Below are 20,271 nucleotides of genomic sequence, written 5' to 3' on the forward strand. Positions count from 1 at the left end.
AATTATCTAAGTCTGTAGGAATTCTTATTTTCAAGTTGCTGGGTTTAGAATTATCACTAACATAAAATTGTCACTTTTATTTATTTTTAATTTGCTGTACAGGATTGCCTGTGTGATACATCATTTGGTTGAGGGCACTTCTGAAGCGTGGGAGACTTTCCACCCATTCCTTGGGCCCTTTAAGGGAATTTTAACTACATGGGAAGTGGGTGTATTTTTATTTTTTCCTCCCTACTTTTCCCCGAACATCATTGACTTGTTATGTCACAAGTTGGTGCTTTTTAATAGATTTATTTTCCTTTAAATAGATTCTCTTCCTGCTATGTAAAAATGGGGTGAAAAAATGCTTCTACTTCGTTAGCGATGTTTTGTATATCATGATTAAATACCAGATATTGTAAGTACAGCTCAAATAGGAAAATTGTGCACCATACACTAAATTCATCCCTTCTGCAGTCCCAAAGCAGAGAGAACCTAAGGGTGCATGAGTGCCTCTTACCCCCACACCTCGTGCCATTGATTTCTTTTACTTCGTGCTCAATCTCACTTAAATACGTGATTTTCACCTAGGAATTTTTGCCGTATTTAGCAGTGTCAGTGGTTTGGGACTGAGTTTTAGCAAATCGTTGGGAGCACGTTAGACTTGAGAGCTCATCCTTCAGCAACAGCCCTGCTCTGCCTGGGAGGGCAGTTGAGGAGCAGCTCGCTGGGATGAGAGGCCGATGAAGCACCAGCCCCTCGGCAGCTTGGTCACGCTGGTTCAGCTTGTGTGATCTCAAGGAGAAATTTAGCGCTCCCCACAAAAAGTGAGGTCTTCATGACGGGACACTGATGTTCTTCTGCCCAGGTGGAACTTTTAAGTGAACGTTTATCACATCGCTCACRCCGCGGTCTTTGCAAAATGGTGCATTTTTAAACAGAGAACTGTTCCTTACGTATCCACTGCAATCACAGTCTATCCTGAGTGAGCTTTTAGGACTGAGTGGTGTGAATATGGCACGTTTGGTGATCGTGGCTGGCATTTTGGCTCTGAACTAGCAGCATTTCCAACTCGCGTAGCTTAGGGTTCACATCCTCATCTTAATATGCACTAAAATGTTTGCACTTATCTACTCTACTAATTCAAACTACTTAGGAAGGAGCAAGAATGAAATTTTTTGGCTGTCCTGTCACTGGTGGCCGTGCTTTTTTTTTTTAGCTAAGAAAATTACTATTCAGGACAGTTGTAGAGCAGGGCATAAGGAAGACTGGATCATTAATATTTAACTGGGCTGGAAGTAGAAAGCTTTGTAACAATAATAATAATTTGCACTTGCACAGCACATTTCTCCTGAGGATCTCAAAGCACTTTACAAACCATTTAATTAAGCCTTGCTGAATCCCTCTGAGGTTTATTATTAGTCCCATTTTACAGATGGTTAAGCAAGGGCATAAAGAAGTTAAATGGTTTGCCTAAATGAGTTAGTGGCAACAATAAGCAGGTTCTTCGGGAGTCCTGACCACATCGCTCCTCCCTGACRGAGAAGATGCCGAGTGGCCACAGCCTCTTGCTGGCAGCGAGCCGACGGAGYGGCCGGGAGCCAAAACAAGGTGACGGGTTTCGTTTGAGAGCTCCCTGTGACCGCGACCGGGAAGCGGCCCCATGCTGAAGGCTCTGCTTGTGTCTCTCCAGCTGTGGGACAGGTAGATGGCATGGAGAGAACTTGGCGAAGGGGGAGGTCTGAGCACCCAGGAYGTACGAGGAGGCGATCGGGTTGAGTCCTGGCACTGCTGCCAGCCTAGGGCCCTACATCTCAGTCTTGCACCAGGGGTATTTGCTTTTAGTATCACTGCTGCGGCCCTAGCCAGCCAGGAGCTATTTTGTGGAGCAAGGAAAGCTGCTCTTTCCTCTGTATTTGAAGTTATTCGTGTCATTAGTAGCTGCTTTTTCTCAGATGCCCACCATGAGAGGTTGGTTTATCAAGACGTAAAGCAGAAGCAYGTAGGCAAAGGGACTAGCGCTCACTAAGCTGAGAAACACTTAGGAGGGTGTTCATGTACAAATGCATTAGATTATGGTTAAGCTGCTTATGGACATAAAAACACATTAGAACTTTACAGCCTGCTATAAATTACAGTTTTGCGGCATTCACAGCCCCATGTTAGGTAATTACATTCATTAATCTACAACTAAGAGCACATAAAGKTGCCTCCCTTGTAGTCAGCTGGGAATGTGCTGAGAAGGATCTCCCAGCCCCCGTCCCTTCCCTCCCTACCATCTCCGACTTGTTTTCCGTTATGTCCTTTTGGATATTGTTTGATATGACTTTATTAAGAGGAGAGCTTGGTGTGGTGCTCAGCGTGTTCTTCTGACCCTTCCGACATCCCCCTGGAGAAGAGGCAGCGCTGCCCCGCGAGGAGGCCAGTGCGTGCCCAGCTGGGAAGGCAGAAAACAGCCTGKCCTGTCCTTTGTCAGGCTTAGAAATGAATTTGATTATCAAAATCTCCGTTTGGACAGCTTGGCAGTGGTGAAGCCTGAGAGTGACTCACTGYTGATTTGTCAGCTCATCTAATTGAGTTTCATTTGCTGATCACCTCCTGCGTTGAGGTCGCTACAGAGGAGCGGGGGAAGATACCTGTGAACGCAGGAAGCGATTTTCTGGGGCACTGACAGAGGCTTTATCTCGTGCCGGCCTCGCTGAGAGGCATTCATCTGTTTGCTAAACAGATGTAGTCTCGGTGACACTTAAGCATTCTGGTTTCCAAGGGATTTGGATAACTGCTGACAAACTGATTGTCCTGATTGTTAAATTAATAAAAAGCAGGACCCACAGCCGCTGCCTGTTTGGGAGAAGTAAGTTTTTAACCGCACTGCTGGGGGCTCTGCGAGTGCTCAGGGACTTTCTCTCTAGTGTATTGAACCCCTTGGTGGTAGTGACCACTAGATATGTGCGCACATACCTGGGGCATATGTACAGACATTATGGACTGGAAAAAGCATAGCTACCAAAACTTATACTGGGGTGTAAGCCTTTTTCTATGCCTGTGTCCGTAGTGGATATTACAGAATACTGAACTGCAAGGCAAGATGGAAGGAGAATTTCTTGCTTATCTTTTGGTCTCTGCTTTTGTTTGGCTTCAGCCCGSCGCTTTTGCACTAAGACATGCAATTGGAGCCGTGCAGGGTTGGCTTCCCGTTGCTTCCCGAGCGTCCTCCTTGGGCAGGGCAGCCAGCCCTGGCATTTGGCTTCCCCCATGCACTCAGGTCGCTCCCAGCGAACTGCCTCGGGCTGGCGGCGGAGCCATGGGGCGCTCGGCTGCACTCACAGGTTCCCTGCGCCGTGGAGCGTCCCGCGGAGCACGGTGGGAGGTGAGGATCCGGCTTCCTCCCGGTGCCGGAGGACCCTCCTTCCCGCGCTGCTGGTCACACAGAGAGCATCCCTGCTGCGCTCCACAATTCAGGGACTTAACTGTGGGCTGGTATCGATGTCAAAAAATAGCAGTCACTGTGTGTATTGACCACAGCTTCATTGGTTGCTGCTGGAACGTGTTGTGCTCTTGCCCTGCTCTGCATTTAGCTGTTTTGGTCCATTTATTAGATATTACGGAGATTCTCCTTTTYTGGACAGAGCGGGTAGTGATTTCTGCAGTGGAAGCCTATTGGGAATGACTCTAATCTAGTTGCTGAGGATTTGTTTATGGGGGCAGCACATGCTGGGCTAATTTCAGGGTACATGTTCCATGGTATCTTTTTTATCCACAAGCAAAGTTATAATGTAGTGCTCAGGCGGCAGCTTTTTTGTTTTCCTTTTTTTACTACTTTTCCTCCAGAAAGCAGCAAAAAGAGAATTGGCTCCGTCAGTATTTATTCACAAATTAGTGTTCCTAAAGACTTCCTTGTGCTTGTTCTTTTACAGAGCTTGGAGAAATAAGATTTCACGTAATGCATCTGGGATTGGATTACTGGATTGAATTTTGCAAAGTACGCTGGGGAGAGCTGAGCCTGTTTAGAAAGCAGCTAAGCCCCTCTAAGTCAGTCAAAAATTCAATTCATGCTAGTCGATGAGGGATTTTTGCAGTGTTTCTGCTTTGGGTGGTTTACTTGCTGTTGGATGGTCACACTTCCTTTGAGGTGTTTTATCAGGGTTTATTAAGCTTTTAGCGATGGGGATGGCAGGATGCTATTTTTGTCTGAAAAAGGAAAAAGCCTTGTGGAAGCTCGTGTTCTTGGGCCTGTGCTTGCTTAACAYGACCGTTAAATCTCGTAGGAGTCTTTGGGTGAACGTGTGTGTTGTGACTGCTTTGGAAAGGCACAGGAATAAGAGGCGTGCTCCAAAGCTGTGAAAGCCGAAGATGCGACGGGTCGTTACTCTGCATCTGCCCGGGCTCTCCCTCCTCCCAGCTCTGCTGCTGCGCGTTGAGGTTTTGGTTCCCAACCCCGGCCGACCACACGGTAATGGTGCAGATGGCAGTAATCGCTGTGTGTSATCCCGAGAACACATCTCGGGACTCGGCAGCGCCTGGGAAATGCCAGCTCTGCTGCAGAGACGCAGCTGGGCTGTAAGAAGAGCAGCTGCATTTGGGCCAGTTTTGCAGGGAGGTGCAGAACCTACATTTCATCTGGGGTTTTATTGCCCGCTCATTGGAGATGGCAGTTGTTAGGACGTCCTAGGGCAGCGTTGCTGACTCCAGTTCTTGGAAATAGCTCGAAAGAGCTCATAAGATGAGTTTGCTGGTGCTCTGGCAGCCGAATTACGGAGCGGACCTGGAATAAAAGGTGGGCTGAGATCAGGGGGACAGGAGAGGGGGCAGCGCCAGATTCATCCCCTGAGCTGTGGGCTTTGCAGCTTACAGGATAAGCTTCAGTGGGGTCATCAAGGCCTTGAGAGGGGAGGAAAAACATAATCCTGAACCAAGCGAAAGCTGCAGTAGGGCCATAAAGGACTGGATGTCCTGCGCCACACGTCTTGCGTCCAGAGTCCTACGTGTCCCAGAAGGAGCCTGCAGAGCATGGTGCAGTAGCAGCCTGTGTCCTCCTCAGCCTAGGTAGGGCATGGACAAAAGCACAAAATGCTTTTTGCCCTTCTAACAGCAAGAAATGCCAGTCTGGTAGGGAAGTTTAATGCTCTCGGCAAATCTTTGCAGCTTATGGTTTTAGGTGATGGTCATTTTCTTGAGTCAAAAATCCCTGCTGCCTGTTAAGTAAACATGGAAAGCATAGATTATGAGTTAGGAGTATCGACAGCATTTCAAGTGCTATCAGAGAACACTTAATTCACTTTAATTTTGTGATAAATCTCATGTTTAATCCTCTGGTTGCTCTGTAATCATGTCTCTATTGATCTTTTCTGAATGACTGCATGCAGTTTAATAAACTTTGCCATTAACCCAGGCTTTCCAAAGGGGGAGATTGATTCCAGTATCAACTCCGATAGAACCAATAAGAACCTGAACATCATTAAATCTGTCCATTATAAAACATTTGCACTGAGATCAAAGTAAAGTGGAGGGGTGAATGTGCAGCTTATTAAAGAGGGAGTTTGCAACCGGAAAGTCTCAACCTGTCAGTCAAAATCAGCCGCAGTTTTCAGCTTGGTTGATTCAAACTGACACCTCCTTTCATTTCTTATTTCTCAAATCAGTCTTTCATCCTATTGAGTGACCTCCTTCCTTCCCTCTTTTCCCAGCCATAATTATAGCCCTTAATTTATTCCATCTTTTTCACTCCAGGCATGTGTTTAGTCTGTGTTTCTGAGGTCATTTTTTTTTGCCCTGTAATATATCAGTGAAGTTTGAGTGCATTTTCACCATGTTTTAGTTTGCATTTACTTCCAGTCCTGAACGCATTTTGCGAAGAATGCTTTGGGTGCATGATATATAAAACAGGAAAAGGAATGGKGGACAGGTTATAAATGAAAAAAAAATGCTATAACCTTCTCAAATTCCTTCTCTTAAGGCCTCTCCCTGCCATTCCTTTGTAGGGGCCRTCTCACAGATTTCTAATGCAAAAGGTCTATGCGCRTTAGACTCTTTGGCCCAGATCCTTAAGGGCACATAGGAATAGCACTTGTATGGGGACTTAACACTGGCAGAATTACGTTGRAAACAAAGCCCCTGAATTCCTTGCTTTGGAGTGCCGGTGGCCTTGGAAGCGTCAGCGCTTCTAGTTGATGTTGGGCAGATGACTGTTTCCTCTGAACACAACGAGAACTGATTTTTGGGGAAAGCGGGACGAAGAGCGGGTGGTGGAGGCTGCCAGGATGTGTCTGCGTGAACTGCTCTGCTGTTCTGTGTTTTGCCCGTGTAGTGCTGCCCGTCACAGGGAGGGAGACAACAGGAGAAAGGAGGAAGCAGATCCGTGGGCGCGCAGCTCCGTGTTGGACGTGAGGCAGGGAGGGTGGGATGCCAGGGACTGCCTTGCTAGCACAGGTGGTGGTGAACAGGAGGAGGACACGGCTTCCCATCGCTGGAAGGAGGCGAGTGGAGAAGGGGGAGCTGCAGGAAGCACGTCCRTGGCAGGGGGTCGGGAAGCACTGCCTGAGACCCGGAACAATGAAAGGAGGGAAAGGGATGCGGCAATTCCACAGGACACATCCGAGGAACACGCTGACTGCCGCCCCATGAGCCTTTGTGGATCCATTAACGTTGAAGGGCAGCGGAAAAGATGAAAGCCTGACTTCCCTGCTGTGCCCAAAATACATTAATGAGCAGAACAAGCCCTGAGATGTTTCATGTTGCGTAGTGCTCGGGCACACGGACGTGTGTCTCGTTCAGAGGACRACTGCCTTGATCTGCTCTGAGCTGAGGGCGATGTGACAGCTCTGTCAACCCACGTCGCCTTCCTGGTGTCTCGTTTGCTCTTCCCCTGCCGCTGCACAAGCCATTTACCTCTTGAAGTATTTAGTGTAACAAGGTGCAGATGAGATAGGAAGTAGTTTTGCTTCTGCAGCTGAGCTCTAGTGTGTGGAAAGGAAGAAGCCCAAATTTACAGAGCCATTTAATTTCCTTGGCAAAACCCATCACTGGGATTTAAGCAGCTCRGCAGCTCTGCATGCCCACTTGGTGGATTGGGGCTCAAGTGATTTGCTTCAGGCCGCGGAGCACGTGAATGGAGGAGCAGGAATTCCAGCACATCTCCCGAGGATCTGCACCAATAACTCACCTTGTCGGCCCAGGCAGCACTCATCCTACACTGGCAGGGTATGAGCTGTGAGGAAATCAAACAGGAGGGGTTTGGGTACCAGCACCGACAAGCAGGCTGGAAAACAGCCCTGCTCAGGGGGCTTGTTCAGCAAGACACGTTAGCTCGGGACTTCATCTGCTCCGGGCCCTTCCCTTAGGAGAGCCAGTTCCAGATCYGCTCAAGACGGCGCGTGGTCTGAGCCTCCGTGTTGCCCAAGCAGCAGCGCTCACAGGTCTGCAGCTCCTGGCGAGTTTGCTGGGGGCACCAGGAGAGCTCTTGACCTGAGAGGAGCCGTTTTGCAGCTGTGCATCTGCCAGCCCCACATCCCTGGAACTGCTTTTCCAGCTACTCAGTAACCTTGAACATTGTGATGTCTCTGTTGTAAAAGAGCTATTCACAAAGTAGCTGCTGCCTTTTTTCTTTTTCTTTTTTTTTTTCTTTTGCCCCTGTATATTTGCAAAAGACACTTTCAGCTGTTGTACAACTGCAAGGGAAATTACTATATATATATATGTGTGTGTGTGTATGTATATATTCTTTTTCTTTCCCCCTCCCGCCTCTGGTGTGTGAGATTACGTTGCAGGTTCTGTGCCCTGTGATAAACTGAAAACGTCATCATCTCTACTTTTCTCTTTTTACTTATTCGTGCTGTCTTCTGCACCCATTTAACTGCAGAGCCCATAATCTAGAATCATAGAATCATAGAATGCTTAAGGTTGGAAGGGACCTCAGAGGTCATCTAGTCCAAGCCCCCTGCTCACGCAGGGTCACCTACGGCTCTAATGGCACCTAATGGCTCTAAACACAAGRTGGTGCAAGATAGAAGGAAGGAGCTGTGCTTTCCTTCCTAGGGGCTGCTGGATATGTCTGCCAGCGCTCAGGCCAAGCAGGCATGTAATCCTTTGTGTTTCCATGCTCGCTAACTTTGCCTTCAGCAGATCTGCTTCCTAGGGGGAGGAATAAGCCAGAAAATAAAAGCTTATGCATTGCTTTATTTCATAAAACTTGTCGTTTTCCAGTTATTTGGTCTAGAAGGACTTTGTTTCCCCCAGATGGGGAGCTGCACTATGTGTTTCTGCTTGCCCCAAGGTTCTGCTCCTTCCCTAATGAAGCGTATCGCCTAGTTTGCCCATGAGCGAGGTGCTAGAGGCCTCTGCTCGTGTCTGAGCACTCTCAGGTTCTCTCTCTTTTTCTCTCTCTCTCCTTATTTTCTAATCACTGCCCTTTTGCTTAAAATATGTCTTCATCAGTGTTTTGTATGAGGTTGTCTTGGGTGATCTTGCCATGTTTCAAGAGCAGCTGGGGAGTTAAGTGGTGCCAAGAGAAGGAAAGAAAATAGAGAGGAACGTGAGACAGCAGGAGCTTGGAAGAAAAATATATAGCAATGAGACTGCTCAACTTCCTGACCCATAAGGTAGAGGAGGTTTGTTTCAAAATAGATTATTTTTAAATGTTCAATAATTATAACCCATTATTATATGGAGGTGTTTGATTTGGGTAATAAAACTGCACGTTGGAGCGCTTATGTGTGGTATAAACCATGAGAAGTCCTCCCAGGAAGAGGAGGAGGAGGCCGTGCAGTAGGAGGAAGCAAGTACTCCATGCACTGAGCCTGCTCCTGGTCGTGTTTTGGGTGACGTGTGCCAGTGAAGGGCAAGGAGTCCCAGGTGCCGTTCAGGCAGCTCCATGTAAAAGCCTGGTCTGCAAGAAGGTCTCGGGTCTCTGCTAGCTACAGCAAGATCCCTGGCATAAATCCCTCAAAATATCTAGGGAAAGAAAATACAGCCTGGACTTGCAGGCAGGTGGGAGCTGGAAGGAGCGGGAGCTCTGGCATCCCTGTCTCCTGGCAGGGGTACCCAGGCCTGTGTCTGCATCAGTCTGAACACGACTTGTCCATGCACTCTGCCTTCTGCAGAGCCAAGCCGCGGCAAGAAGAGCAGTGCTGTGGTTCAGCTGGCGTTTCTCTGCGCTCTTCTTGACGCTCCACAAAGTAGGTTTCTCGCAGCTGTGGCTTGGCTGGACCCGGTACCTGAGATGACTACTTGCCGCGGGTGCAGTTTGGCGTGGTGAGCACGGGAGCAGACAACCTGCAATCAGTTGCTCTGATGTCCATCCACCTTCAGGTACGACGTGAAGTTCTGCCAGCCTTGGTTCTGGAGAGTCTCTGACTCAACATCTGACCTGGTGGCTTTGGGTTTTTGCTGCAGGTTTGTTTGGCATAGTCTTTGCAGTGAACACTATGAAAATATTTCACAGCCTCTCCAATTTGTTTTTTGGCTAAGTTAGTGCAGCTGGTTTTGTAGAGGTGAGAAGCTTTGAAATCCTGAGTCATTATGTTCYGTCATTCTAAATGCCGGTGTGTTTTGCACTCAGCCTCTTGCAGAGATTTTGTTTAAAGCATGTGTTTTATCATGCTACGGTTAAAAATGGGAGCGTCTGCTCTCAGCCACCGATCTCAACCTGAGTGAGAACAAGTTCGAGTACTTTGAAAATTGCATTGTATGCAGTGAGACTGAGACACATATTTAAGTGGTTTAATTAAACGTGAGATGATTATTCAGGTATGGCACAGAAACAGTATTATGTAGTTTGGGTAATTAATCACAAAGGAGCAGCCCAAATCTGATTTGAAATATGAGMTGGCATAAATTGTAGAGAAATACAATGTCTGCATTCAAACACTCTGTGCGTAAGTAAATCATGATCTGTTTGTTAAACTTCTGACTAGGGAGAGACATTTGTTTTCGTGAGTAAAATATTTTTTTCCAGATTACTGGCTTAGGTCTAGCATATTAATAGAAGTAAGTAATACTTGCATGAGGACTGCCTTTGTGCTGCAAAAAGCAGCAGCACTGGGTAAAATCCAGGTAGACGAATAGTGCCAACCATTTATTTTTTAAATAAATCCACGCAGAGCTCAACTTGATGTGTGTGGCTACGGCTGAGGTAAGGGGTCCAGATGAGCCCTCGATTCCGCTGGCTTGATGTCTGTGATAGACGGTGCTATTTAGGTTTGACCAGGTCTTTATTATTTGGCTCTCACGTTTATACGAGCGATGAKGCAGATGGTTAAGTGCTCAGTAAGGCTCATTTGCTGGAGTGCTCAACACTTGCTGCAGCTACAGAAAGCCACCAAGGCTTCATCATCTGAAGTGCTCTGTAGGGCTGAATTCGCTGGAAGATCAAAYGCAAGGTTCTTCCTAATGGGCCTTTGGAATTAGCAGCCATTTTTGACCCGAGCTTCTTGGCGCTGCTTCTTCCACCTGTAAAATGGGAACAGTGAAACTTCTTTGCGTATTGAAAGCGATATAAGTCATTAATATTTGCAGAGCATCTGATATTAGAGTAAGATGCTGCACAGAGGGGCCTTTGAGGAAATTAATACTTGTGCATTCAGTGGAGGGCTTGAATGGAGTGCAGGTAAATGAGTTTTAGTCTTGCACGTTGGACAAAGAAAAGAAAACAAAGACACGAGCGGCCACTCATTAAGTGAGCGCCTTGCGCGCCGCGACGGGAGAGAGTAGTGCTGGACTAGGTAATTAAAGATCATATCATAATGCAGAGGCACGAGAGGGCCAAATTAAGGTGCTGTTTGCAGCTTTACTCCTGACATTTCATAACTTCCAAGCCCTTGACTTTTGCAACCTCAATAATGTTGCTTCAGTGTCGCTTTTTGTGTGCAGTCGAAATGGGCAGCACCTGAAAATGACCCTTCTGTTTATTAGTGGTATTGCTAATAAATGTCTCGGGGCTGASAAATCCAAGCAATCTCTTTGCAGCGGAAGAGTTTTATAAAGCCTCTCTCAAGTGGCCGGCAAGCTGCTTTGCTTTTGTTTCTCCATCACCTGTCATCGCTGTGTACCGGCCTGCAGCCTGGTGCCACGTCCATCTTCCCTCCATGGCACCACCCTTTTTCTACACAACGCTGAACCACTTTGCTTTCCCATTCAAGAGCAAGGCAGGAAGGGGCAGATTGTAATTTAATGGGAAAAAAAAAGCTAATGAACTAGAGTTAAACTTACTGGAACGGGTCTGGCAACTTGAAGAAACTGCTCAGATGAGTGGCTAGGCTACCAKGGGCAGTGTAGTTAACATCGTAACTTTTACAATCCCTAAAATACTGTCCTAAAATACTATAATTTCCCTCGTTTGAGAATTCTTTTCTCTTTTGTATTGCACCTTACGTCTGCTTTTTCTGTGCTGTGTTAAGTGCTTCCAACTTTTGCCCTGGAAAGGTAGTTTTGGGGAAGTAATTGTGCATTTGGAGGAGCGCATGGTGCATCTAGCTGTCTTATCTGCAGAGAAATGAGTGACTCCTATCAGTGTCTCACTTTGTTTTATGATTTTGAAAGATCATAGAGACTGGTCGGTGTGTTGTTTGCAGGCTTTTATTTGTTGTTGTTTCTGCCAGAGCTAAAATAATGAATTGGGAAGTGAGTGTGAGAGGGGTATTGAAGTCCTAGGGCAGTTTCATCCATCAACTTTAGAAATTTGTACAGAAACATAACGGGAAGTTGTGTTCTTTATGTGCATAAGTTCTTTATGTGAACTTGATCACATGAGTGAGCGAGGCGTGAATTGGCAGGCTGTAAGACAGAGCTGGTGTGACCAGTGAGGATCTGAGAAGCAAGGAACTGGAATCTAGTTGTGGACTAGTCCTGATGATATTGCTACCTTCACCGGCCCAGCACTCTARGATGCTTCCATTTTAAATAAACAGTTTTAAAAAGTTGTCCTTGGGTGTCACATTCAAGTTCAGAACTTCAGCTCTTGAACTTGACCCTGGAATAGAAAACTGCTCCACCAAGGCAGTTGCCCAGTGTTGAGGCTTGAAGCAAGTTGGTGGCCACCTGAAGTGTTCATCAGTKGCAACCTGCAGATTTTGGCCAGGATTTCTCATGGATGGAGCCCTAACTGGGGTGAGGGTGATATGGGGTGGGAAGAAGGCTGGCTACTGATGGRTTCCTATGGGGAAATTCATGGGGGTGAGGTGTGGACCGTATGTGGTGTAAAGCTGCTGAATGCCACTGAGGGACCGCTCCAGGCCTGCTAACACATGGTGAAAATGCAGTGTGTCCTCCAACCACCTCCGCCAGGAAACTATCCAACGCCCAAGGGTGCTGCCTCTCCCCTGCCAAGTGTGGGCTTGGATCGCTCTTGTTGAACGTTCTCCAGAGCTGAGATGCTGGCGGGGCGGTCCTGGCAGACTCGACAGCCCTCCCGCTTCGCCGTCCCGGCACGTACACTGGCAGCAGCGTGATTAATGTGCCCCATAGAAATAAAACAAATGGAATTTTTTTTCACATTGTATGGTACACTCATAAATATTAATGCACTTCTATATTGAATTGTACRTAATTACATATTTATACGTCTAAGTCACCTTCCTGATGCACTTAAGGCACTTTTACTGATGAAAGATATCTCTGAATAAGATGGTTTTAAACCATGCCTAATATGTTTGTATGATTTATTTAATAATGTGTGGGTTTGTACACTGGCAGGAGAGGAGGAAAAGTGACATTAAAGTCAGAATATATTGTACCTGGGATCTGCTACTTAGTTTGAATCAACTCCTTGGGTAGCTGCTGAAAAATAGAGCTTCACATGAAATATTGCTACATCTCCTTATCTGCTGAGATAAGGTCTGTGCGGTCCTGTCACCTTAGAGTAATTACAGCTTATTACTTTAATCACGGCGATGCTTAAGTCCCTAATTAAGATTACACTAGCTAATGCGCCCGGGCGYGCTGTGGTCCTGCCGGTGTCCTAGCTAAACAACGGGAAGACAAAAATTGCATGAGGAGCGCGGGTGGGAAGCGGTTTATCCGTGCCCTGAGGCAGGGGCTGGTGCTGGAATGCAGCTCCCATGGGCCAGGAACCATCGGCTTCCCGCTGGGAGATGCTCGGGATGCCGCTGAGCTTTTTGCCTCGATGACCTGAGTGTTGGTGGGTCTTGTTACTCCTTGGTTTGACGTATCCTGTCGGCACCTTTCTGAGCTTTTTGTCCTTCAACGTGTTCTGCTGAAGTCCATTCTACAGATTAAGAATTGACTTTTTATTTTTTTAAGGCCAAATAGTGTGYCTGTTCAAAGCAGTGAGAGGTTCTACCTTGCCATGTAGTAATGCAGGTTTTTGGCCCTCAGCACTCTGTAGTCTTCTCTGCAGAGACGTGAGCTACTGAAAAGCAGCTGGCTGGTGTGGAGGGACTTGGTTGTCTAAACGTGGATCTTTTATAGAAATTTTGTAGTAAAACAGTCCACTGAATTGCATACAAGGCCTGCATTTATGGCTTTTTATGGCTTCTGGATCTCCCTTTGGCTATGAGTAGAAGGAGCATATTTTGGGAGATGGTTGCGAATTGCGGCTTCTGGCCTGGAAGATAGATTCCTTTTTTGGTGAATTTTCCAAGCTGGAGTTGTTCACGTTGCCTGTAGATTTATGTGAAGGTCCATTCATCCAAAGTCCTTAAACTGGCCATGCTTTGCTTCACGAGCATCTGAGAATTCATGAAACTTTATGAAATGRTTTATGGCGTTGGCTCAAACGGGAGGGTCTGATGGAGAAGGTCCTCCCAGATGTCTCTGCAGTAATCTGCAAAATGTTGACCTGTCTTCATCTCTCCTTAAAGCTAATGGAAGCTAGTAATTTCTTGATGGCAGTGTTATCCCCATTAGGTGTTTTATAAGCTTCTGGAGTCCTGCCACGGTTTCATTTAGATCCCTAGCGGGGGGGGGAAAAAATCCCACTAAGCTATTTAGTCATTAGGAGCATATTTTTCTTCTAGAGAATTTCCCTTTAATGAYTCCTTTTTGTTTGCATTTAGGGTGAGTTGTACTTAAAGATGTTAAAGATTTTTTATGAATTTTTGATAAGGCACCTGACTTTTCTATTATGAATGGCARTGGGTAAAGGAAAACTTGTGATGCATCCCGTGGTGTCTTGTTGAAGACAGGTTTTAAAAAAATAAAAATAAAAGAGGCTGGTGGCTTCTGTCCCTTGTTCTCTTCTTTAATGCTTGTGGAATAGTTCTTTTCTATCCAGTGCTGAGTTTGTGGGCATTCAGGGTGGACTCTTTAATTAAGCCCGAATGGTTTTAACTTTTTTAACTATTTTTTTTGAGCATATTTTGAAGCAAATTAGGACACAGTTAGGATGTTACTCTCTTGAACCTGCATATTTGTGACAAAGGGACAGATAGACCAATTTCTTCCTCGCAAACTGTCGTGTTGTAATAATAAGGTACATGAAATAGAAGTACGGAGGCTTATAGGATCATGTAGTACTTCTCATGGTAGGACAGGGACAGCTTTTTTTGTGGGACCTGAAGGTCAAGGCAACCAGGCACGAATAGGCTATGCTTACAGTATAATGTTGTTTTAAGTAATAGACACCTTTATGGAAATACCCATGTTTGTACATGTGAAGTTTTTTGAGTAGATGTGATTTGAAGTGGCTGCAGATTTCTTGGAGACATAACAAGCATTGCAGCTCACACCTCTCCGGTGGCTTCTGCTTCTCCTCTCCCAATAATCCTGCATCTGTTGATTTCTTCTGCTTCCCCTGCCTTCCATTGTTATGTTATTGGAAAATTTACTTTCAAGTTACACTTTTTTTGAAACAAATGCTCAGATTCTGCGTGTTTCAGCAAATGAACTAAYTATAGTCTAGAGAATTTGCATGTCTGTTACTGGGCTTGCACATAGAAGAACATTGATCTAGAGTTTAAAGAAGTGTCAGTAATCAAATTTTTGAAAACAAGCATGACTTTTTCACCCCCTGAGATTTGGAAATGTTTTGCTTAGGTCAGGCTTGAAGAAAAAACAGTCAAGTCAATTGAGATATATTGGCTTTAATTGGCTTTAGGTCAGTGCTTGCCCTGTGTTGTTAAATATAAGAAATAAGTCAGAATAACTGTTGAAGGCCAAGGCTTGCTGAAATCAAAGGTGACTCAATTTAAACATCAYGAACATACACTGTCTTTTAAGCACGTACTTGGTTGATACATGAGGTGTGCTTAGAAATAGTCACACTGATGGTGTGAAAGGCAGAGCGGGGTGTATGTGGCTGTGAGTGCGTGCACTCACTTAATTGTACTGATTGTATTTGCCTGTCTCTTCATTAACTGGCCTGCTGCAAAGAGGCTTTTGTCCTTTTCTGGCGAAAAGGAGAGCCTCTGGAAAATGTTTCCTAAAATTGTTATTGACAACAGTTGAAAAAACAAATGCGATCTGTATTTTAATGGTTGTGTTCTCCTCCTTCTTCCCTTGCCTGCTCCCTATCCCTGCAGAAGGATGTTGCGTTGAAGCCCCAGGAGCGTGTGGAGAAGCGGCAGAAYCCTCTGGCCAAGAAGAAGCGGGAAGCGCTTACCAACGGGCTCTCCTATCTTCCCAAAAAGAACAGACTTCCCCACCACCAGTACAGCTCCGACCGCGAGAATGACCGTAACCTGTGCCAGCACCTGGGGAAAAGGAAGAAGTTCCCGAAGGGCCTCAGACAGGTGGGAGACAAGTCGCGTGTTGCGCGATCGAGGCGTTGGCACGTGGTTTGCCCAAGCGGACCTCCCGCTTGGTGGGTTCGCTTGCTTGTTTTGGGGCAGACAGATCCCGTTTTGTGCTGTCTTCTGGGATGTGAGGAGAGATGATCCGAGTGGTTGGGAAGGACAGGAGAGCGGCGTGTTGGTAGTAGGTGTAGGCTGACAGGCACGTGCCAAGGCTGGGACTGAGGCTGGCACATGGTCAAGCCAGGCCCTGAACATCGAGGCCTGGTTGCAAGAGGGGTAGCTGTTGAGGTGAATCGTGCTCTCCTGAGGCTGGCTATAGGGAGCTCTTTTGTAGGGTGCTGTTGGTGATCTAAGGCTGTGCTGTCGTGGCTTGGTGAGCACCTACCCGTAAGCAGGRGCGCTCTGCTTCCCTGCAGGCCTCGGGGCGGGAGCCATGTAGCGCGCGACGGGTGAGTGAGCTCACCTAGGATTGCCAAGGCGGAGCTTAGAGATCTGGTCTGTTAGTCAAGACTATGCAGTGTGTTGTGGTTCTGGTGATTTAAAAAGGAAAGAGGGGAGGGAAAAAAAAAAAAAAAAAGCACAGTAAGTGGGATTTCTCTGCTGTGCATGATGTAGGGGGTGGGAGGGAACACACTCTGCTTTTATGATGGGTAAATATTTATATTCTTTTGTGTGTATGTTGTTTGCACAAGGCAGACCTCAGGTTTGGACGTTTTAAGTATAACGTGTACCTGTGTGTTCATTTGTCTCACAAAGCCGTCATCCACAGTAATGGTGAATATGCCAGGTGTGACCTACTTTTGAGTGTAATTAATAACTCTTTACTCAAGATTTAAAACTCTAATGGAAATAACTGATGTTTATTGGATGAATCTCCATCTTTGGTGCAATGCAACATTGCTTTGTAGAGAAATAGGTTTTTGAAGACTGAAAATTTTGGGGCTTTTCATAGCGTCAGCTCAGGAACGTGGAAGGAGCATCAAGGATGACAAGTACACTGACTTCTTTTTCAGTCCTTATAATTGAAGCTATAGAAGCTGATCAAAATGAGCTTCCACTAGTATTTACAAGCTCTGATTGAAAGCAGAGCTAGAATAAGAACTCAGAGAGCACTTTATCAATGCAGAGAAGTTGGAAAACACCTGTTATCYTGCCATACCTATTATGGTTATCTCTTATAATTTAATTTCCTTTTTCCTTTGTATTTCTAAAGGGAGATGGACAAACTCTTTGAGGTCTTTGCTGTGATAATAGTGTGATGTGAAGGAACTGAAGGTTGTTATGTTCTCTTGACCATTTTCGGTGTTCATAGACTCATTCTTTACACRCTTCCTTTTTAGGATGTCAAATGGTAAATGTATCTGCTTTGTTCAGCAGGAACCAGCCTTCATGAAAGCTGACTTTTTGCACTATTTGGTTCCCATGAGATAGCCTGCTGTCAGGTGAACCTTTTCTGCCTGGTACTTAAGCAATGAAGAATTGGCCTAGCTGCAGATAGAGGTTATTTGTGAGGTTATGTTTTTAAGAATAAATATACCCTGGTTTGGAAGATATTGAGTTGTCAAATGTCATGGAAAGTGGTTTTCCTATTAGCTGATAAATCTGAGCTTAATTCCAGAGGGATAAGGCTGAGAGGGAATAAAATATCTTACTCGATATAAATTTAATATATATGGTTGGGGTACAGCTCCTTAGATAAGAACATTTTAGTCTCCTGAAGAGACTGAGATGCTGAGAACTGCAAGTGGCTTTGGCACTTAGAAAAAAAGATGTCATGATGTCACAGGCAAATCAGCTTTGAATCAAGGCGTTTTGTCTGATCTAAATTATTGTTGATGGAGAAGAAACCTTTTGATTACCAATTTGGGTGTTGGAAACGGAGAATATAAAAAGTAARTGCTAGGGGAAGTGCATCTCCTGTGTTTTTACCAGACTCAGCTTCCGTTGAACAGCTCTCCCCTGTCCCTAGGGTCTCTCTGCCTCGGTTTGTTTGTGCCCTCTATGAGATGAGGCTGGGTGCAGGGCCAGGGGCTCCTGGCTCTCGCTGTCTTTCCCTTTTCCCGCACGGGTATCCCGGGCTGTAGTCCCTCCGGGTGTCCCTGCCCTCGTGCAGGTCCCCTGTGGGCCACCTCCTCCATCCGTGCTGCTGACTTCCAGAATTGTCGATTGGAAATTGCTTACGGTATAATTATTATTGTCAAATCTATATATTTATATGTTATGCGTGAATGTAACCCGTGGATGGAACAGAGCATCCTTGGTGCTGTCATCACGTTGACACGGAGGCACCAAATGTTGGCTGCACTCTGTCCCCGTGGCAAAGCTCTTCTACCTGGAGATCCTGGCTACTTTACCTGTACTTCATGGCCCCGTCCAAAGGGTCTTCCTCCAAAATCTGCTCCGTGCCAAAGGCAGCTCCCGCGTACAGGCGTTGGGCAAAGCTCCCTCATCCAGCAGCCATAGGTGAGGCAGCTACGAGGAGGGCTGCTAGTTAGTTTTCAGCGAGTCCCCTTGCAGTCTTCAAGCAGGTATTTATCCTGCCATGCTGAAATGCCTACAGGTTTATTGAAATCCAGAAAATGTGAAACTGTAGGTTAATTAAGGCTCATATTTTAGTAGCAGGAAGACTTTTGAACTCTGCTTTGTGAGCTTTCATAAACGTACTTATTAAACGCCTTGAGGAAATTTTAGTTGGCATTAAGCAAACATGAGGCTCATCAGAATATTTCTCTAACCTTTTAAATCCCATTTCCTATACATTAATTGGTAGATGGCATGTTTTTCCATCTGCTCTTTAAAAATGGTGTGGAAATCATAAAATGAGCACTTTTAAATAATAAAAAGGATGCCAAAACATCGTGAGGGTTTGGAAGGAGGCATGAACAGACCCTTTCCTTGCCTGAGCGGGTGGTTTGGGTTGCCCCCTTGCTGGGCAAGGATGGTTTTAACCTGCTTGCCTATGCGGTGGGATCCAGCCCTGCGAGGCTCCAGCTTGATTCCCCGGGGGTGTTTCGGGGGCGTCAGACGCGTTTCAGGTGCCTGTTGTGGGTGCAAGCAAGGAGGCAGAGCAACAAGGGGCAGGAGAGGGAAGGAAAAAGATTGGTGATGGAGGGGGGAATTAGGAGGTAAACGGCAGTGAGATATCAGGAAGAACAGTGCAGCTGTGGACTGCTAGTGTGATAAACTACATATTAGCTTTAACCTCTAGTCCGTTAGGTGAAGCAATTAAAGGCGAGGGAGGGAGCTGCTGCAGCCTTTTCCTTCTCAGAAACACCCCTGCGATGCTCTTGGTCTCGCCCTGCGCCTGTGGTGGCAGTGGGCGCTGAGCGATGCTCGCCCTCGGTAGCGGCGCGTGGCCCTCATCGGAGCGTCGAGGCTGGTGGCCTCGGTGGGGCCGGGCGCGAGCCAAGGGGCGCGCGGGGCAGCTGGGGCGCTTCCCCCTGGCACGGCGCTTCCCCCTGGCACGGTGCTTCCCGCGCCCGCCGTGCTGGATTTACCACGTGCTGTTTACAGTTGGGGCTTGCAGGCTCTTTAGCAACTGCCTTCTGTGCTGCTTTCCCAAGAGATGTTAATTGAAGATGAAATTGTGGGTGGGCTTGGGGAGAGAAGCAGCAGCTCCGAGGATTGCGGACACCCAGCTCGAGCTGTSTGAGTCATTGGGTTCCAACTTAAAACTGTGGAACGACCTGGAGAAAAACCATCCATATGCTTGTGCGAGTGGAGGGTGGGCACTGTGGATGGGGTATATACAGCACTCAAACACACGCTTTGAATGGTGAGGACTTGACTGTCCCCTTCCAAAGCTGCTGTGGGTTGGAGTTGCTTCGCTCTCGGTCACTGGGTTAAAGGGTCTGTGGAGAGGTTTGCAAGCCTGGATCCATGGGCTTGCTCCAGTTTTATGCACTCCTGGCAGTCTGGTTTGGTATCACTGAGGCTGAAGGGCACATTGCTCATGGACACGAGGTATGTGAGATCTGTTGGGAATTTGGAAGCAGTTGCTTCCCACAGGAAACCCCAGGCCAGGCCCAAGCGCTGGCTGCAGCCAGCGCGGGATCAGCTCTGCCTGCTGAGATGTGGTGCCGGCACCACCCTTATAATCAGCGGTTTCTCCTGCAATTTTTCAATAAGCTATTGAATTACACCTTGCTAAATGATATGCTGCAAATCCAGCAGGTCCTAATTGCTAATGATGGTTCTGAAAAACTTTCATTTGACTGTAATTAGTTTTGCAAGCAATCAGCTGCCCTTATCAGAATTGAAAACACATATAATGTAAAATACAGGCTGGCGGGAGAGTAGCGTTAGCATTTCCTCGCAAGGAGGAGGGAAGATGTTTTATTAGCAGAAGCTGTGACATATTTTAACACCTTGAAAACATCATGTGTGAAATTAATTCTGTTCAGTATTATGCCATCTGGCACTGTTACTGCTCTGTGTGCATTGCTGGGTAAAGTGCGCTTTTTTCCGTCTGGGTACGAGCCTGCGTTTGAAATAGTCACCATGAGTCAGGCTGATCGCTAAGGTGCTCAAGACTGCTTGAGAGGTTTGAAATATCTCCTAGGAAAGCCCTGGCCTCAAAACACCGTGCCAGGCCCACAAAGGGGGA

General features: G+C 46.5%; 1 protein-coding gene across 1 annotated transcript in view; it reads left to right on the forward strand.

Moving 5' to 3' along the window:
• The first annotated feature begins 10,218 nt into the window (after window positions 1-10,218).
• LOC112956666 (autism susceptibility gene 2 protein-like) overlaps window positions 10,219-20,271 on the forward strand; it is a 110,203-nt gene continuing 100,150 nt past the window's right edge. Inside the window, exons 1-2 of the mRNA XM_026050151.1 lie at window positions 10,219-10,242; window positions 15,453-15,662. Of these exons, the coding sequence (XP_025905936.1) occupies window positions 10,219-10,242; window positions 15,453-15,662 (234 nt within the window). The remainder of the gene's footprint in view (window positions 10,243-15,452; window positions 15,663-20,271) is intronic.

This window comes from Nothoprocta perdicaria, unplaced genomic scaffold (assembly GCF_003342845.1).
Source record: "Nothoprocta perdicaria isolate Ctin4 unplaced genomic scaffold, notPer1 scaffold_66, whole genome shotgun sequence".
NCBI classification, from domain to species: domain Eukaryota; kingdom Metazoa; phylum Chordata; class Aves; order Tinamiformes; family Tinamidae; genus Nothoprocta; species Nothoprocta perdicaria.